At 35.0% G+C, this 13,382-nt stretch overlaps 1 protein-coding gene across 1 annotated transcript; it reads left to right on the top strand.

Annotated features, from left to right (window-relative positions):
* Positions 1–9,286: 9,286 nt before the first annotated feature.
* LOC126616325 (phosphatidylinositol/phosphatidylcholine transfer protein SFH1-like) lies at positions 9,287–13,295 on the top strand. The gene is made up of 11 exons (XM_050284369.1): positions 9,287–9,675; positions 9,772–9,800; positions 10,762–10,845; positions 10,960–11,013; positions 11,193–11,270; positions 11,395–11,448; positions 11,907–11,966; positions 12,049–12,144; positions 12,254–12,355; positions 12,451–12,531; positions 12,739–13,295. Exons 1-11 carry the CDS (start codon positions 9,621–9,623, stop codon positions 13,063–13,065), a joined length of 1,020 nt encoding a protein of 339 aa, XP_050140326.1. The 5' UTR covers positions 9,287–9,620; the 3' UTR covers positions 13,066–13,295.
* Positions 13,296–13,382: the final 87 nt, after the last annotated feature.

Raw genomic sequence — 13,382 nt, 5'->3', positions numbered from 1 at the left:
TATCAAGAGTAAAAGAAGCTTGAAATTGTTTTTGCACCCGGGTTCTAGCACCGGCTAAAGTTGCCCGTCCTGGTCAATGCAACACTTCTAAGGGACATTCACACCTTGATTCGGGAGATCAAAACCAACTACATGTTAAATTATTCTAATTTACGAAAAGAAGGAATCAAGCTTGGATGCAAGAAGCCGACCACGTTGTTCAGCTAACTGATGTAACCCACGTCTGAGAAAGACCTCCCCCATCCTTTGGTTGTGATAGTTTGGCCTTTCAGGAAGTCTCACTTTCAGTAGTATCAATAAGAAAATTCAAAATTCCTATGTGGCTATAATTTCATGAAGAGAATTTTGTAGCATATTCTCTTCCTCAATTAGAGCATATACTCATTTAAGAGACGATTGAAGAAGATCAAGTTTTATTTAAAATTCACATTTGTTGGTAAACTAAAAATGCACATATTTGTATAAAGTTGTCGAGTCTGATAACATGGGCTTATAACTAATCATGACATTACAATAATTGGTTGTACGTAGAGTAAGTTTATTGAACGAGATTCATTATCGCTTGTGTTAAGGTCAGTTTAAGCGTGTCCTAGGCCCCTTGTGTTAGTAGGGCAAACTACCCTAATAGTTGGGTAGCAAATTACTTGACATGGTAAAAGTTACATATACATTGATAATGTCACAATTTAGTTATATATTTGTATTCTTCGGGACAGCAAGCCTAGCGCAACGAAAAAGTAATTTTTTTGTGATCAAAGAGTCACATATTCGAGGTGTGGAAACAATATCCATTAACCTTTATAAAACAAGGCGTCTTGTAAGCTTGGGTCACTTTTTATTTATATTCTTATTCAAATCAACATTTTATGCATATAATTATTATCATCATCAAATTGCCATAAATTTATAATGAAAAACGGTGATATTTCAAAGTGACGAGACCAATTATGAAAGAGGAAAAAAGTAATATAAAATTAAAATTCTTGGGACCCATGAGAATCGTATAAAAATTGGGTGGGGTGACATTGGTACCACATCTCAAACATGTGAAAGCTTCACACAAATAAGAAAAGAAGTTAACACAGTAATTCAAAAAGTTACTTAGTATTACGATCTAGTGATATTCTTTTTCGTTTGTAAGTGAGAGGTCTTAGGTTCGATTTTTTACCAAATGCAAATTTGAACCATTTTATTGCTAACTCATTGTGAGGCTAATCATGACTCATTCTTCCTTAAAGTATATAATATCGTTTGTTAATTAGAAAAATAAACACTACACATGGGAGGAACATTCTTGCAGTTGCCATATTGAGGTTTGTCCCTTTCAATAATTTTGGGATAGGCTACAAAATTAAGCATCAATTCCATGTTGAATCATGCCTTACCATGTCTTTCTTGTTTGGTTGAGATTTAACCAACTCTTCTAAAAGGAAAATTTAGTAATACCTAAAGTTATAGGTTTCGTATCACTTTGTTCTCTGAAATCTCAATTTGATAATGAGCCTTTAGAGTTTTTAATTTGTTCAAATGCCTCTGCTATTAATTTTATCAACTATTTCATCAAATTGAGAGTTATTTTGTCCGTTTTGTACCCTATAAACCTTTTAAATTTGATTCAAGTGTTTGGAAGTGTATTTAATTGGGATTTTGAGAAATTTTAATTCTTTCTACAAATTCAAGGGTATTTAATCATGATTTTAAGTGATTATCTGAAAATTTACGTATATTCAATTATGATTTTAAGGAATTTATAACATTTTAGTGTATTCAATTAAAATTTGATTTTTAAAGTTGTTTAAAAAGTTGGTGAATTCGATAGAATTAGAAACATTTAGTAATGTATTTTAAATATTCTCAAAATCTCACCTCTCCTCGTGAGAAATTGAGAGAATTCACTCAACATATTACACAAAATATCTAGAAAGCAATTAAACTCCATCAAAATCCACTAATTTATAAATCCATATCAAAATCTCTCAAAATTTCAACTGTATACATTCGACTCCTCTTAATTTCTAACGCCATTTAATTTCAAGTTATTTTATTTTTCTTTTAAATCTATCATTTATTTTTTTGGGTACTTTAAATGTGTCATATTGTTAATATATATACACCTGAAAATTGGTCATCTGCATTAGCATAAGATTGTGACAACATTGACCATTGAAAGAAAAAAAAAAAAAAAAAAAGGCACCAACGTGTTGAATCTTACAAATAAATGGATATATATAGAAGTTCTGGTCAAAAACAGCAACCTTGATATATAATATATTTATTTTATTTTATAACATGAAATATTTACCAACCAACCAAGCGGTCCAAAGGCAGGCTGCTAGGCGGCAGTATCTTACCAGCTCTACATGTGTGCACATGCATGATTTCAATAATTACAGAAATACCAGAAAATGCAATGACGTGTTAAAGGGGAAGGAGGAGGACTAAAGAGTCAACGACTTATACGGGGTGGTCGTAAGCGCGTCTTTGGACTCGTAGATTCAGATCGTATTACCGTTTCGGGTAGAGATCCATTTCAACAATTTTTTTACTAAACATTTGCGTTTTTTAAATATTTGATTAAGACGCTTTGACCAAGGGTTAGCTAAGGGCTGGTTTGGTATTGTTGTGCTTTGAAAAAAAGCTGCTGTGAGAATAAGCGGCTGTGAAAAAAATCAGCAGAGTATTTGGTAAATTTTTTTGTAAAAGTGCTTTTGAAAAAAAAAAAAACAATCTGATAGTGGGTCTTTTCATTAAAGGAGCATTGTAGCTCCGTGTGCTTTGAAAAAAAAGCCAGTTTTCCAAAGCTACAAATAGCAGCTTCAGTTTTTTCCTTTGATTTCAGCTTATTCTCAAAGCAGCTTCCAAAATAAGCCCTTTTTTTTTCAGTTTACCAAACGCCTAAAACTCTCACAGTTTTTTTTCATAGGTGCTTTTTTTTTAAGCACCTCACTCCCAAACCACCCCTAAGTATTTTTAAATTTATTTTAATTAGTTTTTTTCCAAATGAAAAATGTTATATGTTGATTTCCCGCTTAATCATTTTAGTTAATAGAGGTTTTTTGGCGTGTCAGAATTTATGCTCCTTTTTAAGAGATGTTGGATAATTAATAGATATTAACTATTAAATCATCAATATTATCTCTTAATTTTTGAATTTTTAACATTTATTTTTCTATAATAAAACTTTATTGATCACGGAAAAAATTTACATATCATCTAGAAATGTACCAATGCCAAATTGAAACGTACCAATGCTAATATGAAATGTATCCATACCAACATATCGGAGAAATGTCACAGCCCGTCCCGGAGGTACTTTTGACGGGAATGTGAAATAACAGAATTGCCCTTATTGGACATTAAGGTACGTAGGTACGTAACGTTATTTTGAAAATAGCATTGGTTGGATGGGATTTTATTGGAAATTGATTTTTGGTATGTTTGGTTAGGATGAAATGGAGGGTGTGGATTAATTTGGACCACACATGACCTTCCTCTCTCCCTCTCCTTTCCCCGTGCTTTCCCTGTCTCTGTCTCTCTCGAACTCACACCCACACACACCCATATCGTACGGACCACCACCAAAACCCTTCAAAACTTGGCGGATCGGGGCAAATAAGGTATGTATCTTCATCGTTTTGACGTCCTGAGTTCATTGGTGCTAGTTTTAGGAAGTGAAACCTTCGATTTCACGTAGATCCCGAACCTCCATTTTTGAAGTACTGTTCATGCGAACGTAAAATGTTGTGTTTCAGGAGATTTCAAGCTTGTGGTGAGCTTTAGGAGGTCCTAAGGAAGCTCGGGGACATTCGTTGGAGAGTTTTGGACGTCGGGATCGTAGGTTTCAAGTTTGGCCGAAATCTTTGGTTTTTGCAAGGTGAGATTTCGTAGTTTTTAGGCCCTAAAACTAGTCCAACGTGATAGTACACTCTTAGGGCTTCAATTTGGTATAAAATACGAAGAAAATGGGTGAAAAACGAAGGAGAACAGTGAGTTTGAAAATCGGCCGGAGTTCGGCCGGAGTCCGGCCACCGGAGAACCAGTCCGGCGAGGCCCTGCGAAGAAGACGACACGTGCGCTGCACGTGCTGCGCGTGGCCAGCGCGTGGACCCGTGCCACGTGTGGCGCGTGGGGGCGCGTGGGGCTTCCAAAAATTTTTCTGAAAATTTCTCGACGCTCGTGACGTCGAGTAGGTCGATGTGGTATATTCATATACCAAAATTGAGCATCGTATGAGAAGTTATTTCGAATTATTGGTGATATGCTTAAAATTAATGTTTTTATAGTTGTTTCGCATATAGGTGAGACGTATCCCGAGGACGACCGCATCCAGGGACGCCACGGGGGTTACGACCCGTCGACTTATCAGTGAGTGGGCAGTTTTGTTTTCGTATTACCTATATGCTATTGTTTTCCCAGAAAATGCATTTATATGAGAAAACGTTTTTAAAATGCCATGCATAGAATTATTTGGAAAAGGTGAATTTCACATGAGTTATATGATTGATATATGATGCATACATGTTGCATGGTGCTGTGGAGGCACAGGTAAGTCAGGTGAGTTCATTTATTCATTGAATTGTTGTTGTTGAGATGTGTTGAGCTCATAATCTGCACCCTAGGTGATAGTGCTTATATTATTCACCACACCGCACGCTCGCCTTGGATCCAAGTAGGTGGATGTCGTACAGACCATGTGAGGGTTCCGACATGCTAGTCGTACAGATCACTAGGCGTGATTCCGACTAGTGGGTGACCTTAGTTATGCGCGCTGATGATATGATGAGAGAAGCACTAGAGCGTATTTTTACACCTTTCATCGTATAGACTACCTTACGTAGTTCCGAGTGATGTGCAGAGTAGGGCCGTATAGGTCACTGTGGTGACTCCGGCTTAGTGGGATTTTGAGCTATTGAATTAATCGTATAGGACCAACTGCAGGGTCTCCGATTGATTCCTTATTTCACCTGATTTATATTTTGATTTATGGCATGGCATGTTTCTTGAAAATGTTAAAGATTTGAGATTTAAGTTTTGAGATTTTATATGGTTATATATATTTCTGGGAAAGTATACAGGTTTTTACGGCGAGGGGATATAACTGTTTTAATGAAATGTTTTGGAAAACTAATTTGTTTTACTGACCCACTCATTTTGTTTTGCGCCCCTCCAGGTTCTAGTTTAGCGGTGGTTGGCTCACGAGGTCCTTTCCGGCTTTCTGACAGATTTGGGACATGTAGGACTCACCTGAGGGTGATGTATTCTTATTTTAGTCCTACTTGACTGCAGATAACCTATGCTCTGAACTTATGTGGTTACTTGTAAACTCGTCCGGTTATGTCCGTATGTGGTTATGTTGAGTTTGGTTTGAATTTCTGTTGTTATATGTTGTTATTACGCTTCCGTGTCGTGCTTATGGTTACGTCACGCCCACGTGACGGCCAGCACACCTGGATCCTCCGGATCAGGGTGTGTCAAGAAACGTACCAATACTAAATGGAAACATACCCCATATCATCTACCACTAGAATCTATTTTCCAAATGTACCATGGTATGAATACTCAAATCAAGAGGTTTGCATCAAATGAAAATAGAAAGGGAATGAACATGACTCACAAAGGAGGACGGAAGAGTATCGGCTGACAGAAAAGAAATGACATGAAAAAATTGTAGAATAATCGTGAAAGAACATAAATATATATCACGTTGGAAGCATAAATAAATCAAATTTGATATGTTTTTAGATTTTTAAAACATACAACTACTAGGTTCTAGGAGATTTGGATAATTATTAGCTAATTGGTACATTATATATATGGCAAATTGTGTAATTTTGCATTAAAAAAATGCTACTTATAATATATTTGGCACCTAAAATGTAGGAAAATATTTAATAAAAATTCTAAAAGGTATAGATGTTTAATCTAACAAATAGAACAATGAGGCATTTAAATCTAAACGCCCATTTCTGATATAAAATAATTTGGATTTTACTTTTGACTTTCAAAACAGTCCGAGTTGAACCCTAATTGTGTAAAATCAAGTCCATATTTCTTATGTGTGGGTAACCTATCCCGGACCGTTTAAGAGTTGTCATAACACTTGTCATTTTATTAGGGGTTCACAATAAAACAAATAATCCATAATTTTATATCTATCTAGCCTAAAAAGTAAAACAACGATCAAACTTCTTGAAGCAAAAAGTCATAAGAGTCCCGCAGTAAACTAAATGAAAACACATAGAGTTTGTTTGATATTTCACATTTTGGCAATTAAACACATATAATAAGGTACTAGACCCCTAATACTGACTATTTAAAAGTTCAAAAACTTATAGGGTGTCATTTGTACACATTTTTTATTTATTTTTGGAGTGTTTTCCCATATTTGGGTATGAAAGTTAGCGAACTTTGTTATACGATATATGATTGAAAACCAATCCGTCCTGACCCTTTGGAACCAGACCGTATCAAATGGATCGAAATTAGCCGATTCCACTAATACAAATACATAAACCCAAACCAGCTTGGACTTGTTTATAAAAAACCAAGTCGAGTTCGCCCAAACCGGCTTGGACTCGTTTATAAAAAAACCAAGTCGAGTTCAAATCCTTTAAAAATGGACCCGGTTTGATCCACGTCCACCCTGACTAGTACCATGTATATGTATTTCAAACTATTTATAGTGTGGTATGAAGTTTGATACCTTCATAGATTTCTAAGCGTAGATTGTCTTGGTTTTTTTTTTTAATGTAAATTATTTTAGTTATTAAGGTCTTCTTTTTTTACTTATTGTGTTATGAGTTTAAACCATAATCCTAATTTAAAATAAAAATATCGCTTGTAATATAAAAAAATAATATCAGTTAAAGATTCTCAAGATTCAATGCAAATTGATATTGTCAAATCTAAGTCTTTATTATGACTTTTCAATTCTTGTATAATTAGATGCCAGATGTAATAATTACGTTTCTATCGGCCTTCGTCCCAGCCCAGTGGATGAATGCCAAGTTGGGATGGTGATGGGTGAAATTTGTCAACACAATAAATATATTTACTGCAAACATGCCAAGCTTTAACAATTTGCTAAACGTGCACGAGTTTAATTGTAATAATTGCATGTTGTGTCAAAAAGGACAGATGCTTAACAAGCCAATTGAAAAGTATGAGAATAAGCAGGCGAACTAAAAATCAGATAATTCAGATCATTGAAATTGAATTTGACGATTTTTATTAACTTATTTCGCATGTCCACTTCACACAAACAAGGACTTCGATTTCTCTTTCACACAAATCAAGGTCTCGGATTTTCTAGTCCTTAAGCTCTGAACCTTTCGGACACTAAGTCTAGAAAGGATCTAAATGCAAATAATTTGTGTGTATATATATATATATATATATATTATGTGGGTGTATATATATCAATTACGTTTAGATGCATGGCTGTACGAGAGACAAAAAGTATTCAAAATAAATCCATAGAGTCAAAATCTTCTCTCGAGTTGCAAGTTTCAATTTGAAGAGTTCACAAAGAAAGGTCTTCCAAGGTATGAACTTATCAATCTCTTCGATTCAACTTTAATGTCCCGTTTGAAAATTATTTAATTTTTAGTTTTTGTGTTGTGTTAAAGTTAACGAAAGTATATGAGATGAAAGAGGGGCGGAAAATGGTGGAGGGAGGGAGATGAGAGGAAGAGTTGAAAAAAGAAGGGGAATATGTATTAAACAAAAACTTGAAAGTGAAACAACTTTATTTTGTTTGCGGTTTTTGGTTTTCAATTTTAAGTCTCTTTCATCATTCTTCATTCTTAGTTTCTCTCACGTTTTTCCATTTTATCTACAACAAAAACGATGAAAAATAAAATCTAAACAAAATGGTTATAAAACAGGTATCTATTTTCTTTATTTTTAGTTCTTTTAAATATTATAATTTCCGTTTCAAGAATGTATCAAATACAATCATCATTTGACAATCAGATATAATTCATATGAATATATGTATTTTATACAATATCATTTGACCGTAGATAGTGATTATATGAAATACGTACAAGTATTATAGCCAAATATGTTGGAAAAGGAAAGATGATCTTGCCAAGATGTAAACTTTGTGTGTACGCTTTGCTTTGTTAGGATTGTAAAATAGTTAAGTGGTTAACATGATGCTCAAAAATACAAAAAGTGATGTCAAAAACCTTTGGCCTATCATACCTACTACGAGAACCAAGTAGTTGGCACCTTGTTACTCATTTGATTCATCTAGTCGGTCAAATTTATGACAAAGAGATGAAGTTGTTGGGGGGTTTCATTTCATACAAACCCATTTTTGGTTCAAGCTTATCTTTTCTAATATAACACCACCCATTCTTCTCAAGGTACAGAAATTTGTTACCCTCTCACATTTTTGTTTGTACACAGACAAATTGTTTAAAATTATTTTTATTTAGAGAAATCAAAATATCGGCTTTTGGATTTTAGCTCAATTGAATAAAAATTCGCAAGTGTGGGTTCTTAAGTTTGTCATAATGTGGAGTAACGATTGTTATGGATAGCACTATGAGAACTTTCGTCCAAAGTAAAAAACTTTAAGGGGCAAATAAGATGAAGTTTTTACGAAGTTACCAAAAAAAATTATTGCTCCACACTATGACAAATTTAAAAACTAATTCCCATGAATTTATAGTTCAGGGGCGAAATCCCTAGTTGCATCAACATTCATTAACAAATACTCTAATTTCATCTTTCATTTATGAATCGAATAATCCGGTATTTTTACACTTAAGTATGAATCTCGTCGTCATAAATTAGAATAATTTTTTAATTTTGCTTTATAAACCCACTAAAACTTATCGTGAAAATGTGAGTTCTCAATCAACCTAAATTAGAACCATCTGATTAAGGGTAATGTTATTTACATATCTATTTTTACTTCTCACATACTTTTGTTAAGTTTTGTTTATTGATGTTGTCAATTCATTCAAACCGACGATTAAAAACTGAGAAAGTGCAGAAGAGATAAAATGAGTGTATGAACTGCACTACCCTTTGACAAATGAACCTTAAATTAGAACCGTTGGATCAAATGGACAGATTTCATACGGCATCAAAAGAAACAAAAGTCCATAAAAAGCAAATGGGTTGAAAAACGAAGATACCAACAAACCACCATCGTTGGTTTATGTCTTTAAGATATGGCTTCATTTTTCTTATTTCTTTCTATTTTTAACCGCTCATTTTAATTTTGACAAAAAAAAAAAATGTCCAACAAATGCCTTAAAAAAGATCTCAATCATCGTTAAGGTGCTCAGAAATGCACCAGATTTGAAAAAGGACCACACTTTTTCTCTGTCTCTCTCTCTCTCTCTCCTCTCTCCTCTCCCCTCTCTGCTTTCTCTTAAAGTTTTCTCCACCTTTAAACTTCTCTCTTTCTTTCTCCCTAGATTTTGGTGAATCAGTTTGAGTTTTTGTAATCTAGAGCACTGCAAAAAGTGAGGAGAGAGAGGGAGAGAGAGAGGAGGAGAGAGAATCAGAGAGAATCAGAGTGAAACCCAACCCAGTTTTGGTTTTTCACAATCTTGTGCCAATTTGAGGCCTTTTTTGTTTAGATCACTGTAGAGAGAAAAATGGGTATTGCCAATCAAGATGCGGTCAAGCAGTTTCAGAAGTTAATGGAAGAAGGTGAGCTTTTTAAACCCAGTTGAAAATCTGCTTAATTTTCTCATTTGATATAATATTTAGCTAATTTTTAATTATTTTTTTCCTCTGAATTTACAGTTGACGAGTCACTGAAGAATACGTTTGAGGTTAGACCATTCCCTTTCTTTTAGTTTTGCTCGATCTGTTCCGTGTTTGGATACTGGGAAAAAAGATTGAACAAGAAAATGACTTTGGAGTTCTGAAATTTTGTTACTTTAAAGATTTGCAGCGTTAGAGATCAAAACCCTTTACTCAGTTGACCACAATTTAGTCGTTTTAGCTTACTGTTTAGGTCATAAGTCAATATTTTGGATGTGATCTGAGACTCCGATGCCACGCATTTTCGGAGTTTCTGTCTGTTTTTAGGCCGGGTGAATTCATTTGTTAAATCAGATGTTTACCGCTGAAGGTAATCTGCTATGGTGATCCTAATCACTGGTTACTAAGAGAATGCCGGCAGCGTATTAATTATTACTTAATCAATCTGATCTTGCTCGTTTTTGGGTGGATGAAACTTCATATTCGCTTATAGTGAGACGAAAGTATGAGTTTCTATGGAATCTTCATATTGGGTTTTAATAAAGATGGAGTTTTTATGCAAATATAGCGTCGGGTTTATGCTCTGAATTGGTGAACCTGTTCTGCGGGTGATGAACAATTTAATTGAACTGAACCTTACTGCATCTAATTGGGCATGATGTACTTGTTGCATTTTTTTGGACAATGCATAATGAAATGAAGCCCTTTGTTATGGAAGTATGGGGGGAGGAGGAAGGAGGAAGGAGGGGGAGGGGATTACATTGTTTGAGAGAGAGAGAGAGAGGGGCAAAGGATCCTAACCAGAAAAAAAAGGGATGGAGAAAAAGAAAGCCAAAGGAAAATCAGAGAGATGGCATTGGCCAAGCTAAACTTTTGCAAAGTTTTGAGAAAATATAGCATGGTTTTGAGGCTTATTCTTGTTTTGCTTCAAATTCTAGAATTGAAGAGGATAATATTGTTCTTTTCTTTTATGATATATGGTTTGCATAAATGATATCTCAAATTCACTTGGTGCCTCTTGATCTACAGAATGTGCACCAGGGGTATCGAAATGAGACATTAATGCGTTTTCTTAAAGCTCGAGACATGAATGTGGGAAAAGCCCATAAAATGGTTAGATTCATTCAGTTTACTAAATAATATTTATAATGTTTCAGGTTTCATGATCTCAAGCTGTTGTTCATCTTTTGCTTATAATGCTTTCCTAATAATGCTAAACTGTTCCAGTTGCTCGACTGTTTACAATGGAGGACAGAAAGCGAAATTGACAATATATTGGCGGTGAGTTTTCTCAATGAATAATTAGTAAATAAACATGATATCGTGTGACCAGTCACTTGTAGTTCTCTTGAGATTCATGCATTTCAGGCTTAGTTAGTGGCGAGATTTGATACTTTAACCATGGTGGAAAGGTGAATATACTTAATGTGGTGACAAAGCATTTAATTTTCTATGTACAGAAACCAATCATCCCAAATGATAAATACAGAGCAGTGCGAGATTCTTACCTTGTGGGGTTGTCAGGTTACTCAAAAGAGGTATCCTGAAATTTTCTTCTTTCGGCTGCAAAACATGATTAGTTTTTTGTTCCCTTGGGGTGCATTACTTTTAATTTCAAACTTAATTCTTATATCTCATTGTCATATTGCTTTCTTTTTCCAGGGTCTTCCGGTCATTGCTGTTGGTGTTGGGCAAAGCTCATTTGACAAAGCTTCTGTAAGGATGATATAATTTGTTCTGTTTAATTTTCTTTAACATAGATAACTTTGTATGTCTGGTTTTGATGTGTAATGATGGAAACCATTATCAAGAAATCATCTAAGTTACGCTGGGGCTTTAAGCTATTATGTGGGTCGTATCTGTCCTTACACATTAGAAAGTATAATACGTCTGACCTGAGAGAAGGCATTAGAATTTATGGGCATAATGTTCTATATTTTGGTGTTACTGAGACTTCCAATGCTAAGAAAATGAGTCATTAAGTATACCATGGAGTTTCGAGATATTATAACATTGGTCATGTATTAATGTGCAGATACGCAAATTTTCTAACATAATGAGCTTTATGTACCCATGTTTCTGTTCAAACGTAGTTTGGTGCATGTTTGTATGCGGTTGTGTGATATTATGATTCTTGTGGTGATGCTTACTTGTTTGATTCATTGTCATTGTAGGTAAATTACTATGTCCAGTCTCACATCCAAATGAATGAGTACAGAGATCGTGTTGTATTGGTCAGTACTTGAGAATGTTTAGTTTTATCTTTCTAACAGGGAATTCTTTTAGGAGCCTGATTTTTCTCTCTTTTTGTTGTAGCCTTCCGCAACGAAGAAGTATGGAAAATATATTGGAACGTGTGTGAAGGTTTTGGATATGACTGGTTTAAGGCTCTCAGCACTTAACCAGATAAAGGTATCTCTTGCTATAGCATGAGCCTCTATTTGTTTGCCTTTTGTTTTTCTTTTTAATTCTTTTTGTAAGGATCCGTGAGATTGACACTTTGTATGATCTGTTGATGCAGCTTTTGACTGTTATCTCTACAATTGATGACTTAAACTATCCAGAGAAGACGGATACATACTATATCGTCAATGTCCCATACATATTTTCCGCCTGTTGGAAGGTTTGTAACAACTCAAACTTTGAAATAATACGTCGGAAAAAGGGAAAAGGATTTGGTGGGTATATTACACAAGTCCTAATGTAAAGTCTTGACAGGTGGTAAAGCCTCTTTTGCAAGAAAGAACAAGGAGGAAAATCCAGGTTCTTCAAGGTTCTGGGAAAGACGAATTACTGAAAGTAAGCATGTTCTTTGGTTCAACTGTTACCACTGACTTCCTATTCCGTTATTTCTACTTCCTGCTGGCAACTTAATTTCGTGTTATATTCTACCCCGTAAACTTTTCAAAGTGTTAAATATCTTGTTCTTTTCCAGCTGCATTTGTTCGTCTATGTTTTGTTTGGTTTCCTTGATGATGACAACTTAACCCAAAAATGTTTATTCAGATCATGGACTACGCATCTCTCCCACATTTTTGTAGAAAAGAGGGATCCGGGTCCTCTCGGCATTCTGACAACGGACACACTAACAATTGTTTCTCCCTTGACCATCCATTCCATCAAGAGCTCTACAAATTCGTCAAGCAACAAGCCAGCTTGAGGGAGTCCATTGCACCACTCAAGCAGGGATCCTTCCATGTTAATTTTCCAGAGACGGACCCAGAACGTGCAGAGCTTGCAAAGACCATAGAATCGGAGTTCCAAAAGTTCGGAAATCAGAATCAAAACGGGCTCGCCAAGTCACTAAGTGGCCTAAGAGTCAATGGTGCTTGACAAATTTATAGCAGGTACCTAGCAACTAGATCCTACATGACAATGTAGCTAAACACTCTTCCTTTGCCATGAGCCAGGAATGTTCCAAAGTTAATTTTATGTACCAGTGTAATGCTTGCATCGGCTCGATGCAGATTTTTTAGTACGAACTAATACTAATATCACGGTTTTTGTAGAACTTTGCAAAACCGATTAAAACCCGAGTTATAGTAAGATTTTATGATGGGTTATGTACTAGTGTTCTGGTATTCTGTTTTGATATTTCTCCTGTCCAACTTGAAGAAACAGGTTTAATGAGTATATTCATTTTTTGGGTC

Source organism: Malus sylvestris, chromosome 3 (genome assembly GCF_916048215.2).
Source record: "Malus sylvestris chromosome 3, drMalSylv7.2, whole genome shotgun sequence".
Classification (NCBI taxonomy): domain Eukaryota; kingdom Viridiplantae; phylum Streptophyta; class Magnoliopsida; order Rosales; family Rosaceae; genus Malus; species Malus sylvestris.
The sequence above is the reverse complement of the archived record's forward strand: the minus strand, read 5'-3'. Positions and strand labels throughout refer to the sequence as shown.